This window comes from Elephas maximus, chromosome 1 (assembly GCF_024166365.1).
Source record: "Elephas maximus indicus isolate mEleMax1 chromosome 1, mEleMax1 primary haplotype, whole genome shotgun sequence".
Classification (NCBI taxonomy): Eukaryota; Metazoa; Chordata; class Mammalia; order Proboscidea; family Elephantidae; genus Elephas; species Elephas maximus.
The window spans coordinates 79,903,408-79,927,627 of NC_064819.1; the positions used below are offsets into that span (position 1 = coordinate 79,903,408).

General features: G+C 40.7%; 1 protein-coding gene across 5 annotated transcripts in view; it reads right to left on the reverse strand.

The window, feature by feature from the left end:
- Positions 1 to 24,220, reverse strand: part of ZSCAN23 (zinc finger and SCAN domain containing 23) — a 55,933-nt gene that overhangs the window by 27,150 nt on the left and 4,563 nt on the right. For 2 of the 5 annotated variants that reach the window (XM_049886813.1, XM_049886823.1), the window contains exons 2-4: positions 22,532 to 23,015; positions 22,170 to 22,302; positions 20,250 to 20,870 (exon numbers count right to left, since the gene is read on the reverse strand). In XM_049886813.1, the coding sequence (XP_049742770.1) occupies positions 20,263 to 20,870; positions 22,170 to 22,302; positions 22,532 to 22,948 (1,158 nt within the window). In that variant the 5' untranslated portion in view covers positions 22,949 to 23,015 and the 3' untranslated portion in view covers positions 20,250 to 20,262. Of the gene's footprint in view, positions 1 to 732; positions 1,658 to 19,532; positions 20,871 to 22,169; positions 22,303 to 22,531; positions 23,016 to 24,220 lie in introns of those variants that run through there. The other 3 variants (XM_049886806.1, XM_049886834.1, XM_049886796.1) reach the window with 3 other exon arrangements.

Below are 24,220 nucleotides of genomic sequence, written 5' to 3' on the forward strand. Positions count from 1 at the left end.
AAAGATAAGAAAGTCTGGCTTTTTGTTGGAGGCATTTTAAAAAACAAAAAAAGAGGCAACTTAAAACTCTCCAGGGCCAGTTAAAAAATAATTCAACACATACACAGTGAAACATACAATAGCTATATGTATATATTGCATGTAATTGTCTTAGAAAGATATCTGAGATATAATACTAAATTTAAAAAAAAGTGGTAAATAACGTGTATGGTATAAGTCCATTTGGGTATGTCTGTGTGTTTTTCCAATGAGCATGCATCACTAAATAAAGTTTGTTTCCTACTCTCATTTTTAAAAAATGTGCTATCTGAACATTTTTTACTTTTCTATTACATTTAGCTTTTGGGTTGTTTCCTATTGGTTTCAATACATAAAAGCGTCCTCCTGCTTCTGGGATAGGAGGCCAGTGTTAGGGAAGTTGGCAGTAGTAAGTTAGAATGGAGAAACTGAACCATGCAACAGGAAATAGAGAGTGGCAGGATTTTTCAACAATTTTAATGCAAAGAGGAGAGGTAAGAAACGAACCATAATCAATGTTAAAACAATAGGCTTAGAGGAACAAGTTAAAAGCAGAACAGGCATTCAGTGAATGGTAGGCAAAAGTGTTAGTGATGAGGTTTATTTGGAAAAGACACCAGCATTTCCTAACTGCTTTCCAGTATAAACTCTGCCTCACCTACCCACCCCCCAGCCCCCCACCCCCGCCGCCCCAATAGGGCACAGCACCCAAGATTCTGAGTTGAGTTGAGCGTTTACTGGCTGGAGGTGAACCCAAGGTGAGTCCTGAGCTGCTTGCCAGATAAACTATTTGCTGTTGGGGTACTTCCTCTCCCTGTAGGAGGGCTGGGACCTGGGGACAATTAGGTACAGTTTGACTTGGATGGTATTTTCTGAGAGTCCTAGAGCTTAAGATTTCAAGAGAAGAGAAAGCAGGGTGTCACTTAATCTGGAAGGGCAGGGAATAAAAGGACAGGGGGGCACATATGTGGGGAACATAACTGGGCAGTACATGTTGGCCATTTTCCTCTCATTACACTTGAAAGGTGATCTCAATTCTTTTATCTCTCTGGAAATAATGACTGCTTTCTGATAATTGATAATTTCTATCTAATCTCACCTTTCCTCCTGGATCATCTAGCTCCCTCTCCAAGCCCTCCAGGACAGTAACAGCCTCTTCTCTATACTCTGAGCTGCTCCTGCACCCATACCTGGGGCTTCTCAGGCAGGATGGTCAGGAACTGCTCTAGCACCAGCAGTTCCAAGATGTGCTCCTTGGTGTGGGTCTCCGGCCTCAGCTGCTGATGGCAAAGAGCCTGGAGTTGGTTCAGGGCCTCTCAAGGCCCATGGGACTCCTAATAGCAGAAATGCCTGAAGTTTTGTGTGAAGAATTCTGGGCCAGAACCTCCATTCCCAAGCAGGCTATAATCTTTAACTCTTTGACATTCGTTCTGTTCTTCTGCAGCCTGGAAGGGCTGGACTGACTTCACTGCTGAGTGAAACAGCTCAGAAGACTGGCTCACTACATCAACATGTTTGCTTCAGGCTTCAGTCTAAGCCACAACACATTATTGTTAACAGAGATCAACTCCAAAACAAGAACATATTTACTCAGACTGAATGGCCATGATTGAGGTATTGATATGAAGGGAAAGAAGCTCTGTAAAAGATCAAACAAGCAAAAAATAGCATAAGAATAATGACATAAAATTAAGTAAAAGACAATTCAGTTATTAGCTTTTAGACCTAGAAACTTCAGCAAAATATTCACATGAAGAAAAACAATAGTTGCACATAGCAATGCAAACAGCTTTGCCTGCTTATATTGCTTGTCAAAGTTTCAGTCAATTAACATTTATACATCAACTTCTGTGTCAACAGTTGTGCTAGATGCTTTCAAAGGCTGTTTTAGAAAACAGTGTGCATGTCAGTCAGGGGTCTCATTTTTGACTCATGGGTCCCAAGTCAATCAAACAAGGCTTCCTTAGTATACAAGTCCAGTGGGTATCGTTCAGTCCTTTTCTTACCAGGTGCACCTAGCACTGCTAACCACTCTCTATCTTCTAAGGAACTCCACACACTTTTTTTTTTTTTTGGGGAATATGACACAACCTTTTTTTTTTTTTAATTGAACTTTAGATGAAGGTTTACAGAACCAGTTTCCCATCAAACAGTTAGTATATACATTGTTGTATGGCGTTGGTTAACAACCCCACGATGTGTCAACACTCTCCCTTCTCAACTCTGGATTCCCCATTAACAGCTTTCCTGTTCCCTCCTACCTTCTGGTCCCTGCCCCAGGGCTTGTATGCCCCTTCAGTGTTGTTTTGTTCCATGGGCCTGTTCAATCTTTGGCTGAAGGGGAACACCATACACTTTTTTTTTCCATCTTTTCCTTTTTTTCTACCGTGCTTCATGTGAAAGTTTACAAATCAAGTCGGACCCTCATACAAAAATTTACAAACACCTTGCTGTATACTCCTAATTGCTCTCCCCCTAATGAGACAGCACACTCCTTCCCTCCACTCTCTCTTTTCATGTCCATTCAGCCAGATTCTGACCCTCTCTATCCTCTCATCTCCCCTTCATACAGGAGATACCAATATAGTCTCATGTGTCTACTTGATCCAAGAAGTTCATTCTTCACCAGCATCATTGTCTATCCCAAAGTCCAGTCCAATCCCTGTCTGAAGAGTTCGTCTTGGGAATGGTTCCTGTCTTGGGCTAACAGAAGGTCTGGGGACCATGACCTCCTGAGTCTCAGTCAGACCATTAAGTCTGGCGTTTTTACAGGAATTTGGGGTCTGCATCCCACTGTTCCCCTGCTCCTTCAGGGGTTCTTTGTTGTGTTCCCTGTCAGGACAGTCGTTGGTTGTAGCCAGGCACCATCTAGTTCTTCTGGTCTCATGCTAATGTAGTCTCTGCTTTATGTGGCCTTTTCTGCCTCTTGGGCTCATAATTACCTTGTGTCTTTGGTGTTCTTCATTCTCCTTTGCTCCAGGTGGGTTGAGACCAATTGATGCATCTTAGATGGCCGCTTGCTAGCATTTAAGACCCCAGACACCACTCACCAAAGTGGGATGCAGAATGTTTTCTTAATAGATTTTATTATGCCAATTGAATTAGATGTCCCCAAACCCCCGCTCCTGCTACTCTGGCCTTTGAAGCATTCAGTTTACTCAGGAAACTTCTTTGTTTTTGGTTTAGTCCAGTTGTGCTGACCTCTCCTGTATTGTGTGTTGTCTTTCCTTTTACCTAAAATAGTTCTTATCTACTATGTAATTAGTGAAAATACCTCTCTCTCCTTCCCTCCTCCCCCCCCACCATAACCATCAAAGAATATTCTCCTCTCTGTTTAAACTATTTCTCGAGTTCTTATAATAATGGTTTTATACAATATTTGTCCTTTTGCAGCTAATTAATTTCACTCAGCATAATGCCTTCCAGATTCCTCCAAGTTATGAAATGTTTCATGGATTCATCATTGTTCTTTAACAATGTGTAATATTCCATTGTGTGAATATACCATAATTTATTTATCTGTTCATTTGTTGATGAGCACCTTGGTTGCTTCCATCCTTTTGCTTTTGCAAACAGTGCTGCAATGAACATGGGTGTGCATATATCTGTTTGTGTGAAGGCTCTTATTTCTCTAGGATATATACCAAGGAGTGGGATTGCTGGATCGTATAGTAGTGCTATTTCTAGTTTTTTAAGGAAGCACCAAATCGATTTCCAAAGTGGTTGTACCATTTTACATTCCCACCAGCAGTGTATAAGTGTTCCAGTCTCTCCAAAACCTCTCCAACATTGATTATTTTGTGTTTTTTGGATTAGTGCCAGCCTTGTTGGAGTGAGATGGAATCTCATTGTAGTTTTGATTTGCATTTCTCTAATGGCTAATGATAGCATTTCCTCATGTATCTGTTAGCTACCTGAATGTCTTCTTTAGTGAAGTGTCTGTTCATATCACTTGCCCATTTTTTAATTGGGTTATCTTTTTGTAGTTGAGTTTTTACAGTATCATGTAGATTTTAGAGATCAGACACTGATTGGAAATATGATAGCTAAAAACTTTTTCCCAGTCTATAGGTAATCTTTTTATTCTTTTGGTGAAGTCTTTGGATGAGCACAGGTGTTTGATTTTTAGGAGCTCCCAGTTATCTGGTTTCTCTTCTACATTGTTAGTAATATTTTGTACACTGTTTATGCCATATATTAAGGCTCCTAGCATTGTTCCTATTTTTTCTTCCATGATCTTTATCATTTTAGATTTTATATTTAGGTCTTTGATCCATTTTGAGTTAATTTTTGTGCATGGTGTGAGGTATGGGTCTTTTTTTTTTTTTTTGCAGATGCATATCCAGTTATGACAGCACCCTTTGTTAAAAAGAGACTGTCTTTTCCTCATTTAACTGACTTTGGGCCTTTGTCAGCTATCAGCTGCTCATATGTGGATGGATTTATGTCTGGATTCTCAATTCTGGGGAACACCATACAATTTTGGTTGCCTTTCCATAACTTGGTTTCAGTAAAGTGATTGGGCCAGTGCTTGGCACTTACGAAGTATGATGGAAGTACTTGGTAAAGAAATATAGGACTCTAATGGCTCTTTCTCTATGGCTCTTCTTCTGCCAACCAAGAAATATCTGGTTCCCCAAAGCTGAGATCCAGCTTTATTCAAATCCCACATTCATTTTAGGCAATCTCATCCATTCTATGGCCTGAGCCCTCATCTGAGAACTCATAAGCCTCATTGTCTTACTCCAATCATTCTTTGGAGTTCTAGAACCCTATATTCAATGATGCATTAAACCTTTCCACTTTTATGTCTTATGGGTATATTCAACTCAACACCACTGAAAATTAATTCATCATTTTCCCTTCCTAATTAATTCCTCCTCCAATATTACCCACCTGTGATGTTTAAGGTTGTAGGTCAACTTGGCTGGGCCATGATTCTCAGTGGTTTGGTAGTTATGTAATGATGTGATTTGGCAGTTTTGTAATGATGTAGTCATCCTCCCTGATGTGATCTCATGTTATCAACCAATCAGTTGTAAGGGGAATTTCTTCAGGGTATGTGGCCTGCATCCAATATATATGGACGTTCTAACAAAGATCACTTGTTTGCTCTGGATCCTGCAACAGGCTTGTCATCATCTGACCTCCAGTTCTTGGGACTTGAGACAGCTGCCTGCCATACTGCCTGCCGATCTTGGGATTTATCTGCCTCTACAGCCTGTGAGCCACCTGCCTGCTGTCTTACCTGCCAATCTTGGGATTCATTTGTTTCCACAGCCTGTGAGCCAGTAGCCTGCTGTCTTACCTGCTGATCTTTCATCAGCCTCTACAGCCTGTGAGCCAGTGGCCTGCCAGCTGACCTACTGATCTTGGGTTCATCAGCCCCTGCAGCTGCAAGAGTCAGGAGAAGGCTCCAGCCTGACACCTGATCCTTGGACTTGGTACTTGCCAGCCTCTACAGCCACATAAGCCATTTACCCTTGAGATAAATCTCTCTGTCTCTCTCTCTCTATACACACACACACACACACACACACACACACACATATATATATATATACATGTACTTCACTAATTTTGCTTCTCTAGAGAACCCAGCCTAAGACATTTGGTACCAAAAGTGATTAGAGAAAAACAAAATCGTAAGGATGAGTTTTCTAAATTGGTTCTCAAGTCTGACTAGTCTTAAAGGTGCTGATGACTCTGCCTCCAGTAGTAAAGGGGTGCTGCTAATTCATGGCATGAAGTAGCAATACTAATATACAAAATATCACCACCAATAGATCAAGTATTGGTGAGAAGCGAGGCTCCGAGTAATCACGTTTGATACTTTTCTACAATTTTGTCAGAATGAAAAGCATAGGGAAGCTGGTTGGTTGGTCCTACTTTCACTAGAAAAAGTGGTGAAAGAAACAGATGAGCTTAGGGCTTCAGAATCACAGCTCAAGCATGCATAAAAGACCTCAAAGTTGCCACTTGTGCCCTGAAAGAAAGCCTTATTTCTTGTAGTATGGAGCTGATGTTGCTGAAAACCAAATCCAGAGTCTTATCCTAAAAGTGGCTAAATTACAACCCCAGCTGAATTCCCAACCTCAAATCGTGTCTTAAGTTAAAGTGAGGGCACTGATTGTGAAGAAATGGGATCCTGAAAGTTGGGATGGGGACATATGGGCAGATAATCAGGAAGCTGGGGACACTGAGACCCTAAATTCTGCTGAATCCCTCCTGCCAACATGACCAGCCCTCTTCTTTCTATCTGAAGAGATTACTCCATCTTTGTCTGCTAAGCCACCCCCCACGGTAAAACCATTAGCTCCTCCACTGCCATCTGATGAGATTAACCTAGATGTGTCTGAAGAGCATTTGTCTGAGATATCCCTGAGGTGGTGTCCGATTCATCACCTGGGGCGGTGTCTGAGTCATTGCCTGGGGCATTGCCTGGAGTAAGACACTGCTGAATGTTCCCAGGACCCACCACCACAACCCATTTTTGCTTCTAGACCTATAACTAGACTTAGGTCACAGCGAGCCCCAAAAGGTGAAGTACAAAGTGTGACCCAGGAGAAGGTACATGACACTCCAAAAGAACTACTTGACTTTTGTAATATGTACAAACAGAAACCTAGGGAATATGTGTGGGAATGGCTATTAAGGGTGTGGAATAACAGTGCAAGGAACATAAAGTTGAATCAGTCTGAGTTTATTGATATGGGCCCACTAGCACTTGATTGTCTTACGCCAATCTTTCTTTGGAGTTCTAGAACTCTATATCCAATTGTGCATTAAAGCTTTCCATTTTTATGTCTTATGAGTATCTTCAACTGCATACCACTGAAAATTCATCATTTTCCCCTCCTAGTTAATTCCTCCTCCAATACTACCCATCTGTGATGGTTAAGGTTATATGTCATCTTGGCTGGGCCATGATTTGGCAATTATATATGTAGTTCTTATTTTACAGATGGAGCCCTGGTGGTGAGCCCTAGCTCAGGCTGCTAATCAAAAGGTTGGCAGTTCAAATCTACCACCTGCTCCTTGGAAACCCTAGGGCTGTTCTACTCTGTCCTATAAGGTCGCTATGAGTCAGCATTGACTCAACAGCACACAAAAATAGCAAAGCACAGATTCTTCATTCAATGTTTCAGCTCAAGAGGTTAGGAAAGGATCTAATAGTTTATTAGGTTGGTTCACTGAAGCGTGGATTACTCAGTGGCCTACACTAAATTGAGTTGAAATGCCAGACCAACCTCGGTATACTGTAGAAGGAATCAAAAGGCTTAGAGATACTGGCATGTTAGAGTGGATTTATCAGGTTAGATCCACAGACCCATGTCTGGAATGACCAGAGGACACAAGTTTTACCACAATGGTAAAAAACCAAATTTGTTCAAGGAGACCCAGCATCCTTGAAGACTGCTGTGATTTCTATTTTATGTAAGTCAGGCTTGACAGTGGGAACTGCCCTAACTTCTAAAGTGAAGGATAAGTTGTTACATCTGGCCCCGCATACATCTAAAAAGGAGACGTAACAACATAACACCAAGTGAGCCTCTTTGGATTTTGGAGGCAACATATCCGTTATTTGGGTGTGCTGCTCCGGCCTATTTATCGAAAAAAAAAAAAAATTATCAAGTGGCTCGAAAAAATATCAGTTTTCAGTGGGGCCCAAAACAAGACAAGACTTTTCACAGGTTCAGGCTGCTGTGCGAGCCATTTTACCATTTGGGCTGTGTGATCCAACTGATCCAATGGTGCTTGAAGTGTCAGTGGGAGATAGAGATGCTGTTTAGAGTCTTTGGCAGGCCCTTTTGGTGAATCACTGTGCAAGCCCTTAGTTTTTGGAGTAAAGCCTGCCATCCTCTAAAGATAATTACTTTCCTTTTGAGAAACAGCTTTTGGTTATTGGGTCTTAGTAGAGGCTGAACGCTTAACCATGGGCCACCAAGTCACCATGTGGCCTGAGCTGCGCATCATGAACTGGGTGTTATCTGAACCACAGAGCCATAAACTTGGATGTGCATAGCAGCACTCCATTATATAGAAGTGGTATATACAAGATTGGTCTCAAGCAGGACCTGAGGGCATAAGTAAGTTGCATGAGGAAGTAGCCCAAACACCCATGGTCTCTACTCCTATCACATTATCTGCCTTCTCCCAGTCTGTACCTATGGCCTCATGGGGGGTTCCTTATAATCAGCTGAGTGAGAAACAATAAACTCATGTTTGTTTCCTGTACCTGTGACCCTATGCTCTATGGCTCTAGAGGTCTTAGTTCCAAAGGGGAGAATGCTCCCACCTAGAGACACAACACAGATTCAGTTGAACTGGAAGTTAGGAATACCACCCAGCCACTTTGGGCTCCTCATGACTCTGGATCAACAGGCAAAGAAGGGAGTTACTGTATAGGCTGGTGTGATTGACTGACTACCAAAGGGAAACAGGATTGATGTTGTATAATGGAGGTAAAAAAGAGTATGTCTGGAATATAGGCGATCCATTAGGGCATCTCTTAGTACAACCATGCCCTGTGATTAAAGTCAATGGAAAACTCCAGCAACCCAATTCCGACATGATTAATGGCCCAGACCATTCAGGAATGAAAGTGTCTAAGGCAAAGATCCACAACCAGCTGAGGTGCTTGCTGAGGGTAAAGGGAATAAGGAATGGGTGGTGGAAGAAGGTAGTTCTAAATACCAGTTACGACCATGTGACCAGTTGCAGATACAAGGACTGCAATTGTTATGAGTATTTTTTCCTTGTATGTGTGCATCAAATATTTTTATTTTCTTAACTTATAAAACATAAGACGTAAATGGGGCCAGTGCATTTTCAGTTGTATGCATGTTAGTTGTATCATGTTGGGCGCAAGTCTGACTCTGTAATTGCTTTCATTTAGAGATTGTGTATGGTTTAAGAAGGTGTGTACAGGTGCCAAGTTGACAAGGGGTGGATTGTGATGGTTAAGGTTGTGCGTCAACTTGGCTGAGCCGTGATTCTATGTAGTTTGGTAGTTATGTAATGATGTAGTTTGGCAATTATGTAATGATATAATTTGGCCGTTACATAATAATGTAGTCATCCTTCAAGATGTGATCAGCCAATCAGTTGTAAGGGGAGTTTCTTTGGGGGTGTGGCGTGCATCCAATATATATATATATAGGCATTCTAGCAAAGCTCTCTTGCTTGCTCTGGATCCTGTATTTGGCTCATCATCATCTGATCTCTGGTCAGTTCTTTGGACTTGAGTCAGCTGCCTGCCATACTGCCTGCTGATCTTGGGTTTCATCAGCCTCTGCAGGTTGTGAGCCAGCGGCTGCTATCTTCCCTGGCAATTTTAGGATTCGTCAGCCTTCACAGCCTGTGAGCCAGCAACCTGCTGTCTTAACCTGCTGATCTTGGATTGATCAGCCTCTGCAGCCCATGAGCCAGTGGCCTGCTGTCTGACCTGCCAATCTTGGGTTCATCAGCCCCTGCAGTGGGTCAGGAGAAGCCTCCAGCCTGATGATGGACTTGTGGACTTCGCAGCCTCTACAATTGTGTGAGCCAGTTATCCTCGAAATAAATCTCTCTCTCTGTCTCTCTCTATATACATATATACCATCACTAGATTTGCTTCTTTAGAGAACACAGCCTAAGACACCATCTTGTATATAATGGCACCACAATCACCTAATAATCCAATCCAAAAACTTGTCTATTATCCCTGACTACCATGGACTGGCAGAAGAACAAATAAATCAGTCTTAGAAGAAATAAAACCAGAATACTCCTTAGAACTGAAGATAGCAAAAGTTCGTCTTGCTTACTTTTGGACATATTAGGAAATACCAATCTCTAGAAAAAGGCATTATGTTTGGTAAAGTAGAGGTTCACTGAGAATGAGGGATACCCTCAATGACATGGACTGACACAATATAGCCATAACAATGGGCTCAAACATATCAAAGATCATGAAGATGGAGCATGACTGGGCAAAGTTTCTTTCTGTTATATGTACGGTCAGTATGAGTTGGAGCCAACTAAACAGCAACTAACAATAACACTTATTAAAAGCAAAACAAAACTTACGTAGTATTTAGTATAATGAGCCCTGGTAGCAGAGTGGTTAAGTGCTTGGCTGCTCGGACAGCGATTAAGTTTGGCAGTTCGAACCCATCAATGACTCCATGGGAGAAAAGACCTGGTAATCTGCTCCTGTAAAGATTATACTCTAGGAAACCCTATGGGGCAATTCTACTCTGTCATATATGATTATCATGATTGGGAATCTAATCAACAGCAGTGGGTTTTAGTACTTAGTATATGCCAGCTAGTGCTCTAAGTACCTTTCTGATTTCTCTCTCCCTTTCTTAATTTGTCTAGTTAAATCTACCTCTTTAACATAGTTCTATTCCATCACCTCTTCATTTCTATAGTTACCGCTTTACTTTCATCAACTTATGGTACCAATTATTTCTTTGACAGAGCGGTTAGACTAGAAAAAGAAACAAAGGGCATCCAAATTGGTAAGGAAGCAGTAAAAATATCTCTATTTGCAGATGATATGATCTTAACACAGAAAACCCCAAAGAATCCACAAGATAACTACTGGAGCTAATAGAAGATTTCAGCAAAGTATCAGGATACATGACAAACATACAAAAATCAGCTGGATTCCTCTACACCAGCAAAGAGAACTTCGAAGAAGAAATCACCAAATCAATACCATTCACAATATCCCTGAAGATAAAATACTTAGGAATAAATCTAACCAGAGATGTAAAAGACCTGTACAAAGAAAACTACAAGACACTACTGCAAGAAACCAAAAGAGACCTACATAAGTGGAAAAACATACCTTGCTCATGGATAGGAAGATCCAACATTGTGAAAATGTCTACTCTACCCAAAGCAATCTACAGATACAACACAATCTGATCTCAATTCCAATGGCATTTTTTAATGAGACAGAGAAACAAATCACCAACTTCATATGGAAAGGGAAGAGGCACCGAATAAGTAAAGCATCCTGAAGAAGAAGAACAAAGCGGGAGGCCTCACACTACCTGATTTTAGAACCTATTATACTGCCACAGTAGTCAAAACAGCCTGGTACTCATACAACAACAGATACAAAGACCAATGGAACAGAATTGAGAATCCAAACGTAAATTCATCCACCTATGAGCAACTGATATTTGACCAAGGCCCAAAGTCCATTAATTGGGGAAAAGACAGTCTCTTTAATAAATGGTGCTGGCATAACTGGACATCCATCGGCAAAAAAGGGAAACGAGACCCATACCTCACACCATGCCCAAGTCTCTTGTCACTCTTGCTTCTGGTCATGGTGCCTTCCAATGTATTCACCACACTGCTTCTAGAATATTTTTAGAAGGCTTGTAAGATTCCATTATTCCCCTGCTTAAACCTAGACAGAGGCTCTCCACTCTGTTAAGTATACCTTCCCATCTACTGTACAATGCCACAGTTCACAGGGTGCCTCAGATGACTTATATGAGTGGCTGTGTATTGATCTCCCTGGCTATTGCTGTGGACTGGCACATGTAGGACAGTTGAAGCCCTTGGTCTGGTCTCTTCTGTGAAGCAGTATGCACACAAACATTTCCTCTATGTGCCATGACATATAAAAGATGGAGAAGCATACTGCCCTATGTAGTCTAAATTCTTCATCACATTTGTTACTGCCTATTTTCCTCTTTGCCCCAGCTCCACCACACCCACCTGCATCCACTTGCAGTTTTCTAAAACCGTTTTATTATCCCTCTGTCACTCACTGTATCACCCAAGCTCCATTTCCTCTTTGCTATGCAACTCCTACTAGTCCACTGAGATAACTCTACCATTGCCTGCTCAGGGAAGTTATCTCTAGCTCTCCACTCCCTTCCAAAGCCCCTCCTCTGTACCAAGTTTTTTTTTTTCCCCTCAAGTCACTGATCACACTACACTGTAGTAATTGTTTATCTGTCTTCCCCATTACACTGTAAAGTACTGTCTCTGTTATCTGGTTTATTTCCATTTTTCTGACATCGACCCTGGCACTTATTTGGCACTCAATAAATATTTGCTTGATGAATATGCTAACTTCTGAATCTGTTTTCTTAGCCACAGAAATTCACCTAACACCACTCTTTGATTTGCAAAACTGTGAGGGTTACTTCATGGTAAAACACCTTCAAAAGCACTAAGCCTTTACAGTACAAATATATATACGGTGTGACAATATAACCATTACTATAGAAAACTCTGAAAAACTAGTCACATAGTAGGGTCCTAAAAAACCAAAAACCATTGCTATCAAGTCGATTCCAACTCATAGAGATATAGGACAGGGTAGAACTGCCCCATAGGACTCAGGAAACGTATTTGTGAAGAAATCACCTTTTAGCTTTAAGAACCCACCAGCCGATGGACCCTGGGTAGGCCTCTTGCAGGTAAGGGGTGTAAGAAGCTGGTGGCCCACATAGACCCAGCTCTGAACAGTGCTTGTGTTCAGTTCTCTACATATCCGAAACGCCCAGGGGCACCGACACAGAAATAAGAATCCAGATTCTGAGATGTGTTCTTTGTTAGGGGGGAAGAACCTGGGAAAAGGGTATCATCTCCTGCCTGGGGACAGAGCCTGCTTCCTGCCCACATTCTTACAGAGGCTGGGGGCGTTAAGAAGCGACTACTCCTCTATGGAAAAACGCTAATTGGATCAGTTTACGCCAAGGAAATCGGAAGTATGTCACAACGCTAGAAGACGTCCCCGGTAGCGCTTAAACATCCTCTCTAGGAAACTGGGAGGACCCGTCATCTCAGTGGTTGATTTGCATTATTTTTTCCAGTTAGCTGCTCAGGATCCTCCTGGGGGAACCGCTCAGGAGGGTGCGTTAATGACCAGGGTGCTTAACCTCTTGTGTCCAGCAGTCACTCAGACTGGACTGACTTCTCTTATCGCCCCCACTGAGACCACGTGACCGATCTCACCGGATCCACCCTGGCCCTGTGATCCTCAGAACCCCAGTCTTACAAGGTCCCAGGCTTTAGAGTATCTGCTTCGGGCCTTCAGGGAGATTGCTCACTTTGGCCCCTACCAGGAACTGCAAGACTGCTTCACACCACACCCCTTAAAAATCTTAGAGCTGTTAAGGATCTGCAACCCTACCAGGTTGAAGCAGGGGCTACAATCACGTCCCTGGGACGGGGCACTGTGGGGTATAGGCACAGGCACATTCAGAGTTGTTCCTCCCCGGCCCTGGGCTTGTTTCTCAAAAGATCGAGGTTTCTTAAACGAAAAAAAAAGTTTCCTCGGGGCTGGTGTTATTTGTACAATACCCAGTATCCGGTTACCTTCACTCTGCCTGTCAGTACTGCCTCCAACTTCAGAAATGATAATCAACAGTCGCCTGAGGAAAGTGGCAAAAAGGGCCACAAGTGTTAGCTTGATCTCCACTGTTTTAAATCATTTTATTTTTTAGTTTATACAGAAATTTATACACATTGTTATGTGACCCTAGTTGCTCTCCCTATAATGTGACAGCATGCTTCTCCTTTCCACCTCGGATCTCCTATGTCCGTTCAACCAGCTCCTGTCCCTTTCTGTCTTCTCATCTCACCTCCCGACAAAAGCTGCCCATGTAGTCTCATACATCTACTTGAGCGAAGAAGCACACTCTTCACAAGTATCATTTTATGTCTTTAGTCCAGGCTAATCTTTTTCTGAAGTGTTGGCTTCGAGAATGGTTTTAGTTTTGGGCTAACAGAGTCTGCGGGCCACATCTTCTGGGGTTCCTCTGGTCTCAGTCAGACTACTAAGTCTGGTCTTTTTACTAGAATTTGAGTTCTGCACCCCACATTTCTCCTGGTCTGTCTGGGACTCTCTGATGTCTTTCCTGTCAGGGTGGTCATTGGTGGGAGCTGGACACCATCTAGTTCTTCTGATCTCAGGCTGATGGAATCTCTGGTTTGTGTGGCCCTTTCTGTCTCTTTGGCTAATGTTTTCCTTGCGTCTTTGGTGTTCTTCATTCCCCTTTGCTCCAGGTGGATTTGGACCAATTGATACATCTTCGATGGTCACTTGCTAGCTTTTAAGACCCCAGATGCCACTCAACAAAGTGGGATGCAGAACATTTTCTTAATAAACTTTGTTATGCCAACTGACCTAGATGTCCCCTGAAACCAGACCCCCACCTCTGCTACTCTGTCCCTCGAAGTGTTTGGTTGTATTCAGAAAACTTCTTAGCTTTTGGTTTAGTCCAGTTGTGCTGACCTTCCTTATATTGTGTGTTGTCCTTCCCTTCACCTAATTCTTGTCTACTATCTAGTCAGTGAATAGCCCTTTCCCTCCTGTCCCACCCTTGTAACCATCAAAGAATGTTTTCTTCTGTATTTAAACCTTTTCTTGAGTTCTTATAATAGTGGTCTCATACAGTATTTGTCCTTTTCTACTGACTAATTTCACTAAGCATAAAACCTCCCAGATTCATCCATGTTATGTTTCATGAATTCATCGTTTTTCTTTATCATTGCATAATATTCCATTGTGTGAATATACCGTAATTTGCTTATCCATTCATCTATTGATAGGCACTTAGGTTGTTTCCATCTTTTTGCTATTGTGAACAGTGCTGCAATGAACATATATCTATTCATGTGAGGGCTCTTATTTCTCTAGGATATATTCCAAGGAGTGGGATTGCTGGATCGCACGGTACTTCTATGTCTAGCTTTTTAAGGAAGTGCCAAATTGATTTTCAAAGTGGTTGTACTATTTGACATTCCCACCAGCAGTGTATAAGTGTTCCAGTCTCTCTACGACCTCTCCAACATTTATTTTTTTGTGTTTTTTGGATTAATTCTAACCTTGTTGGGGTGTCCACTGTTTTAAATCTTTACTTAAATAAATTAGGTTCCTGATCACCAGCAAGTTTTGGTGTTGTAGATCTCTGACTACATACCCTTCTATGCGGAATTAGCAGAAAGCTGGAAGAATGCAGTGGTGGTGATGGGAGGCCAAAACCTTGGCCTTGTGAATGATGTTGAGACAACTGCAGAACATGGCAACAAGGCCATTGCAGTTTGTCTTTGGCACCATGCAGTGGTTATAAAGGTTCTGGCTCCACAGCCAATCATGTAGATGAAATGTAATAATTTATGAAACTATTTGGCACAATGCAGGACCTCATTCATCCTAGCTACCAGCTTAAACTAGCTTAGCACCCCCTACCTTATTCCTGCAAACTTCTGATCCCATGCCCCACATTCCCCCTTTCCTCTACAATGTAAGGTTGGATATTCTATACTGCTCCATTGATCCATCATGGAAAAGTTCCTGTGCTTCCACCATGCCACTCATCTTGTATGGTAAACCATTCATTCACTCATTAGGTTCATCTTAGATAACTGTGTTAACATCGGGTTTTTTTTGGAGGGGGGTAAGGGGGTGGCTCCCTTTGTTTTTGTTTTTTTGTAAATATACCGTCCCACCCTTTCTTACCTAATCAATAGATTATTCATGGAGATTATTTCAAACCAGGCAGGTGGTGGCTACCTGGTATTCCTCACATTTAAATTTCAAATAGCCTCCCGTATAATGCTTCATATATGTTCTGCCTTAACTTTCACAAGGGAACATTATATATTTTTTATTTTCCCTCTCATCTTCTATCTCCTCAGTTGGAAAAAATTGCCTATTGCAACAGTCATGAGTAGGGGGACATACATCTTGGTTTACGCCTGTTGTAATTACTTCTTTGGTGTAATTATTAAAAGCACTGCCTTTCACTCTCCCAAGTATCCCAAATTAGACAATAAATTATATAGTGACCTTGCCAGTTTGCCAGTCCCTGTCCTCAGAAACTGATTCAGAAGGTGTGGGGTGACCAGGGAACTGCATTTCAAATAACCCAAGTGATTGTAATGCAGGTATACATTAAGAAACAGAGCTTTCATTACTGCCCAGTCATAAGGCTTAGGCACCTGGCATGGGAAACTAGGGTCCAAAGATGATGAAAAGTTACATACTGATTTATAGATTGTGCTCTTGTCCCTGTTCTCTTTTCCACAGAATTAAGAAGGTTGAGGCATGAAGGGCAGCCAGACTATGGTATTTTCACTGCTTAAGGCAGTTTTTTTTTTTTTTTTTAAGGCAGTAGTACCTAAGGCACTTGGTCCAACTGAGAGACAGGGAGCTATTCAAATACATATGATGAAGATAAAGCAGGTTTTTTTTTGTAACTTGTCTCTACATCATTTTATTTTTCCTTCTCTTTGGTCACCATTTATTGGGTTAACCAGAGTTCAGGCATCTAATTTTGCCTTCTGATTCATTTTAATGTTCTCACATTTTGCTCTTCTTCCTTCATTTTCCTTTCCATTTTGCTGCTGTCATTGCTCTTGTTTGCAGATGCCTAAAATTATGTCCCAGGGCTCCAAGTCCAAGTGTCTATGAAATTACACGTAATTCACAAAGGTCTTTGTTCATAGTTGTTTTTTTTTTTCATTTTAATGTAATTAAAAAATAGATCATGACAAGTGCTTAACCGCTTTAGGCTTCACCTTCCTCATCTAGGAACAGAATGAGCTAAACTGCTAAAATCTCTTTTTAAAGTTAATATTCTCTGATTCCACATTTAAAAAGCTCCTATACTACAACACAAAGTACCTTCAATGGTTCCATACTGCCCACCAAACAAAGACTAAACGCATTAGGAGTGCTCAAGATCCTCTCCATCTGGCCCCCACCTTCCATCTCCCGCTTCCATACTTCCTTGCAGGAACTCCATGATCCTGTTCCCTCTACCTAAAACATTGCCTTTACCTTCCATCTCCCTCTGCATAGAGTCTACTTTTCTCTTAATTACTAACTCAAGATTTAACCAATAGCACATGTATAGTGGTGTACATTTTATATTTCAAAATTCCTCCAAAGAAAATATTCAAATTTTATAATGATTTTGACTTCAGATATATATTTATTCTTAAAAATTCTTGGAGATAATTTTTGTCTTGTTGGAAAACTATAAAACACGATCTTCCACTATCAATTATGTTTTTTTTTTTTTTTAAAGAATGCTGTTGTTAGATATAGAAAATAAGAGATTTTTCTAAATGTAAAATATGGACAGAGTCTTGATAGTTCTGGAGTCCTGACCTTTAACTAAAAGTTACAGTAAAACAGAGTCTTCAGTAGTCTATCTACAGCTCTGGGCAGGCTTTGGTTGGAAGATTCTCAGCCATTTCTTGATTCACAGTGTCCACTGTCCTGAACAGTGCTCAAAGGGGTACTAGACTGTCTTCAAGAACTAATAAACTTAGTTAATTGGATGTAAATCAAAATTCTCCACACCTTTCTTGGCCACAGAACTTCGACTACTCTGATCTTTCAGGTTGGACTTTTCAAGGGGCTTGGGAGGGATGGGTACTGGTACAGGGAACAACTGAAAGGAGATGAAGATTAGACGTCTTGAGCTGGATAAAAGGAGCCAGGGTGGAAAAAAGAGAAGAGGGAAATTTAGAAATGTGAAAGAGCAGCAACTAAAACTTCAGGCCAGAAAGAATTGAAAAAATGACAGAAGAAGCAAAGGTTTACATGGTATCAGTTAGGTAAAATGTTATTTCTCAATTAATGAGGGGTATGCATTCCTAAAATAATTAGTATAAATATCAGAAAACAAGGAAAGTTGGTTTGGTGCACTGTCAATTATCTTAATCATGTTAACCATTACTGTGTTTTTAGTGGTGCGTCTTTATGACATACTTTTTTTTTTTTTTTTAATCATTTTACCAGTTGTAGAGGAAAATGAGAATTTCTGAGGAGCTGTAAAACAACAAGCACAAACCAAACCAAACATCTACCCTTCAACTGCAGGTGTCAAGAACTCTATTATAATAAAATACACTCTTGTAAAAGCCTGATTTGTTCATATTTTAAATCTTTTTTAGCTGATGCAATGGAATGATGTAAACACACTGTTTCAGAGAGGCATTTAAGACACTTATTAACTGAGATTATTATAATATAGGTATTATATCATTTTAAAGAATGCATATATACTAGAAAGATTGTGAAATTCTGGTTCTCAAATTCTGTTTCCTAATTTATGTGGAAGCTGTCAGCTTTTAAATAGAAAGAGCTTGACTTGGACTAAATTGTGAAGAATGAAAAAGAATATATAACATTTGCAAATAGTGATTTTCATCTATAAACCTTTTGCTGTCGAGTTGATTCTGACTCACAATGACACTATAGGACAGAGTAGAACTGACCTATAAAGTTTCCAAGGAACGGCTGGTGGGTACAAACTGCTGACCTGGTTAGCATCTGAGCTCTTAACCACTGTACCACTAGGGTTCCTTTTCATCTATGGAGTTCTATTAAACAAACTGTGGTACACAGACAAATGAAATGCTATCTACTTATAAAAAGAACAACAAAGCTCTCTGTAATGATGTGTAGTCTCTAAAGGTTATAATGTTTCATGAATTCAGCAAGGTGTAGAAGAGTGTAAACAGTATGCCACCTTTTTGTGTCATGGGGGAAATAAGGTTATATGTTCAGATCTTCTTGTATTTACATAACGAAGCACTGAAAGATACACAAGGAACTAATAAAATGGCTACCTATAAGGGAAACATGGGGACCTATTTTATATTGATTTGATTTTCAAACCATGTGAAGAATGTATTACCTTTTTTAAAAAAAGTCCCTCTAAGTAAATTAAATATTAAAAGGTAAAAACAAGGGATCACTACAAAATAAATAAAATACCTCAAATGAGGGATAAGCTGTGGGGACTGGGGGGGAGGGGCTTTTCCTGGAACTCCATTGCGAAGTAAACTTAGGGATTATGCATTTATTGAAACATATAGATGGGAGGGCTTGTTAAGCTACAGAGCAAAACCTCAATGACTTATAAATTCTGTAAGTTCTGCGTACTTATAATTTCTATTTGGTGATATGTTTCCAGTGGCTTTGTACAAAAAGCATTGCAACAGGAATTAGAAAATAGGATTCTGGTTCCAGCTCTGCTATTAACTAGTTTTGTGATTTTGGACAATTACTTCCCAGAGCCTCCATTTCCTTATCTGTCAAATAAGGGAATGCAGAAGTAATTGCTAAGCTTCCTATATATAGCTCTTTTATTTTTCTTAAGTCATCCGCTGTATATTTGGTCTTCCAAACCAGATTGTTCTCTCCATAGGCTTTCCATTTCTTTGTATCCTGGGCCTAGTACAAAGCTTTGTAAACAGTCAAACAGAGTTAAGTACAAGCAATTTATGTATGTATGACCTTCCAGATAATCAATAGAAAATGCTCTCAAGTGTGGAAGTTATAAAAAAGCAATCAGCATGGAAGACTGATCATGTACTCTTCTCTCTACATTTGAATATGTCTGAAATTTTCCATAACAAAAGGTTAAATAAGGAACAAAAAAGCAAAAAAAAAAAGCAGTGATTATTATGTCACAGGAAAAACGCAAAAAGTATTATATTTTTGTAACAAAGATCTGAATTGAAATATCACATTTTTAGTCAAATTTCTTTGTCTCTTCACAAATTTAAAATCATGAACAATATTCGTTGTGACTAGCCAGTAAGAAGCTAATAATATATGGTTGCTTCGATTTCTTGGTCCTTGACTAAAGACCGAGTTCCTAAAACTCTATAGGGAAAAACATTTATATGGGAGGATTCATCTGCCCCCTTTTGTAGATTAAAAGGCATTTTAACATATCTTATGAGCATGGAAAGAAGTATGGTAATTTACATTACACATTATACTACAATTATTTTTAAATTAATTTTTAAATAATCAGTGAACTGCCTTTGGTGTTATTCTGTAATCAGGCTGCAGAAGTTTTTTAACTACTTTTTAAATATTTAACATTTTTAAAAGTTTTTTTTAAAACTAGGATTAATAAGAGTCTTCCTGAAGCACACCTAGGAAACTTCTTGCACAAGTATGTGTGAGACAACATCTATAGTATATATTATGATGAAGTTGAAACAAGAAGCAATATTCAGTATGGCAAAGCTATGGATGTCACTGCCCACAGAAAACCTGACTGATGTATTTACGGTATTATTATGCTTCTGTTCACATAAGCATTTTCATTGGCTTTCCCTGGAGCTTTCCAGGCTCGAGGATTAAAGTATTACTGTTCTTTCAGGGACAAAGTAAGAAGCAGTAGGTATCTCTGCTATTTTGACTAATGGTCTGACATCAGGAAATTTTGCCCTACCTGTTCCAAGGAGTTAGTTGGATTGAGCTGCAGGGTGGACTTTCCGATGCTGGATGAGGTTACAGTGGTAAATGAAGTTCTTGCCACATTCTTCACATTCGTAAGGTCTCTCTCCAGTGTGAATTCTCTGATGCTTAATGAGAACAGAACGCCGACTAAAACTTTTACTGCACTGATTGCACTGGTAAGGTTTTTCCCCAGTGTGGATTCTGAGGTGATGGAAAAGCCCAGCATTCTGGCTGAAGGCTTTGCCACAAACGCTACACTGGTAGCGCTTCTCTCCTGTGTGAAGTCTCTGATGCTGAAACAGGCCTGATCGCTGGCTGAAGGCCCGCCCACACTCATCACATTCATAGGGCTTCTCGCCTGTATGTGTTCTCTGGTGCTCGATAAGGATGGAGTTCTGGGTGAAGCTTTTCCCACATTCACTACAGATATAGGGTCTCTCCACTGAAGAGCTTATTCGCTGCTTTTCCAATCTGCCCTCATTGTCACAGGTGTCTCCACATTCAGGGACCTGAGGAATATTCAGTTTTCCAGGTTCTTCCACAAGACATTTCACTTCTTTAGAAATCTCCCTCTTTGGAGCTAACGCCACATCCCAAGTCCCAGCTTTGCCATCTGAAACAGTAAATGGGTAACATGAATGTTATCTTTCCAAAGGAAAAAAAAAAAGTAGTTTTGGGAATGTGTGAAAGAGGACAAATAACTACTTTTTCTGTTTATTTTCTTCACTTTAAAACAATTATATATGGGCTTCTGTCCATTTTAGGGAGAAGTAATGATTCATTGAAATTGCTTGTTTGTCTGCCTCTCCCATCAGACTGTAAACACCATGAGGACAGACACCATGTTTGCTTTGTTCATCACTATATCCCCAGTGCCTAGCACAGTGCTTCGCATTAAAAAAAAAAAATTGCTATAGAGTCTATTCCAACTCATGGTGACCCCATGTGTTGCAGAGTAGAACCACTCCATGCGGCTTTCAAGGCTGTGACTTTTCAGAAGCAGGTCGCAAAGCCTTTCTTCCAACACATCTTTGGGTGGGTTCAATCCAAACCCAAACCCACTGCCATCGAGTTGATTCCAACACATAGCAACCCTACAGGACAGAGTAGAACTGCCCCAAAGGATTTCCAAGGCTATAAATCTTTATGGAAACAGACTGCTGCATCTTTCTCCCTTGGAGCAACTGGTGGATTCTAACTAGCGACCTTTCAGTTAGCAGCTGAGCACTTTAACCACTTCATCACCAGGGCTCCTGGTGGGTTCAAACTGCCAATCTTTTGGTTAGTCATTGAGCACTTAACTCTTTATACCACCCAGAGATTCCTGCATGGTGTGTTTTTGTTGTTGTAGAGTGAGGGCTTGGAAACAGTTTGTTCCAGTTTGAACTCCTGCTGAGAATCTGAATTTCCACCCTAGATATACTGAATCAGAATCTACAGTTTAACAAGATTCCCAGGTGATTCTTATGTATATATATATGTATATAAGAATCACCTAGGGAGTCTTATTAAACTGTAGGTTCTGCATAAGAATCACTAGGGGATCTTGTTAAACTGTAGATTCTGATTCAGTACATCTGGGGTAGAAATGCAGATTCTCAGCAGGGGTTTGAACTGGAATGAACCAGTTTGAAGCCCTGCACAGTCAATTCTGACTCAAAATAATCCTATATGACAGAGTACAACCACCTCAAAGGATTTCCTAGGCTGAAATTTTCAGAAAAACAGATTGCCAGGTCTTTTCTCCCACAGAGCTGCTGGTGGGTTTGAACCACCGACCTTTGAGTTAGCAGCCAAGCGCTTAACCATTGTACCACCAGGGCTCAACATAGCAGACACTAAATAAATACGTGTTTAATAACTGAACATTCAGGGAATGAGGTAGGCTTCCTGATAAAATTCTAATCCTCACCAATCTCCTGAATCAGGCACTCCTCTTGCTGCTCCTCCAAGGTTTGGAGCTGGGCACCTGATGGCTTCTGGGCTGCTCCTAGAGTTGCCTTCTTCTTCATACGTTCTTCCTGTTCATGAGCATGGGTTGGGGTCTGGAGGAAATAAAGGGAACCATATATCAGAGAGGACTTGCAAGGAGGCCTTCTCAGGGCCACTAGATAGGAAAAAAAGGACCAAGAAGCTGGCAAAGAAAAAACAAAGGCAGAGAGATTAAGAGCCCACATCAGATCAGACATAAAGAAATCCTCTTTCTCTTCTTATTGCACCAATACCCCATACTTGCTTCCATAGGTACAAATCGCTGTTATCCCATCTTCCCACCTGCTCTCCTGGCTCATCCAGCTCTCTTTCCAAATCCTCCAGTACCGTCACTGCCTCCTCTCCACTCACAGGGCGATGTTCTCTCACCCAGGCCTGGAGCTCCTCAGGCAGTATGGTCAGGAACTGCTCCAGCACCAGTAGCTCCAGGATCTGCTCCTTGGTGTGTATCTCTGGCCTCAGCCACTGATGGCAGAGCTCCTGAAGTCTTCGAAGAGCATCCCGGGGGCCAGGTGTCTCCTGATAGCAGAACTGCCTGAAACGTCTACGAAAGATCTCTCTGTTGTGAGGGTTATTTCTTGGCAGGCCAGATTCTCGCCCACAGGGCTGGTCCTCTCCTTCCTCCTTTATCTTCACTGAGAGAAGTCCCTCCTGCATCTCTGGAGTTTGAAAGGCCAAGTCGGTGGCCATTTTAGGCATAACTGTTCAAAAAAGAATCTATTCTTGGTAAGTCCTCCTGGATCTTTTCTTTTGGAAATCCTGAGATCTAAGAAATAATTTGCAGAAAATGAAATGTAAAAATGCAGAAAAGCTAATCACAGGCAGGCACTGAGAGTATTTATACAAAAACTAGTTACTCTGTCACATGAAAAGAGAACACTGAATGTGTGATTAAAAATAAGGACTAACAATTACTGACACAAGTAATCTAGGATATCTGCCTTGTTATGGGAAGGAAAATGGAAAATAAAAATTAAAAAATAACAACAAACAATGAAAACACAGTTTTATGGAAGGATCATCCTGAATAAAATAGTTCAAACTAATTAGCTTGAATACACTGGGTTTTCATTTGAATGGCAAGATACATGACTTGTAGTAAGTTTTTAGCTGCATAGAGGTTACCAAGTACTTTGGACCCTAGCAGTCACAGATTACACTAAGAATCAAGGAGAAAATGGGGGGAAAAATTGAGGAGGGTGGGAAAGTAAAGAAGATTAAAAAGATGGAATGAGAATGAAAGAAACGACTTGGGGAAGAGGCACAGTCCTTCCAATTAGGTGAAGTGTGGGGGTGACAGACCTATGTTTGGACTTATGTGGAAGATCTGGGACTGAGGCATGATCTTTCAGGTACTCCCTCTCCAGTTTCAGGCTTCATGGTTTGAGCCTCAGCCTTCTCATCCGGAAAAAAAAAAAAAAAACAACCCGTTGCTATGGAGTCGATTCTGACTCATAACTCATAGTGACCCTATAAGACAGAGTAGAACTGCCCCATAGGGTTTCCAAGGAGCAGCTGGTGGACTTTTGGTTAGCAGCTGAGCTCTTAACCACTGCACCACCAGGGCTCCATCTGTAAAACAGGAATTCCAAAACCAACACTGTCTATTTTTCTAGGTTAATACATGTAAGGATCAAAGGAGATCAGGCATAAAGAACACAAGCTGGCAGTTTGGTAAACTCTAAAGTATTATAAATTACAACTATTGTTATTTTTCTTATTAATGTTATTGAAAGATTAAATGAATGTGATCTAAACACTAAGGCAAAAGAATCAAAGTAGTCAAGCAGAGTGGTCTTGGCTCAAAGGTAGCCAAATGAAGTAAATATTAATTCTAATACTTTAAAACAGGGATAAAGTTTGCAACCTCTTGGAACTCCTGGAGGGTGGAATATGGGCAATTGTATGTAAAATAAAAATTACTGCCAACAGAAAGACAAATGTCTCTGTTACAGATTGAATTCTGTCCCC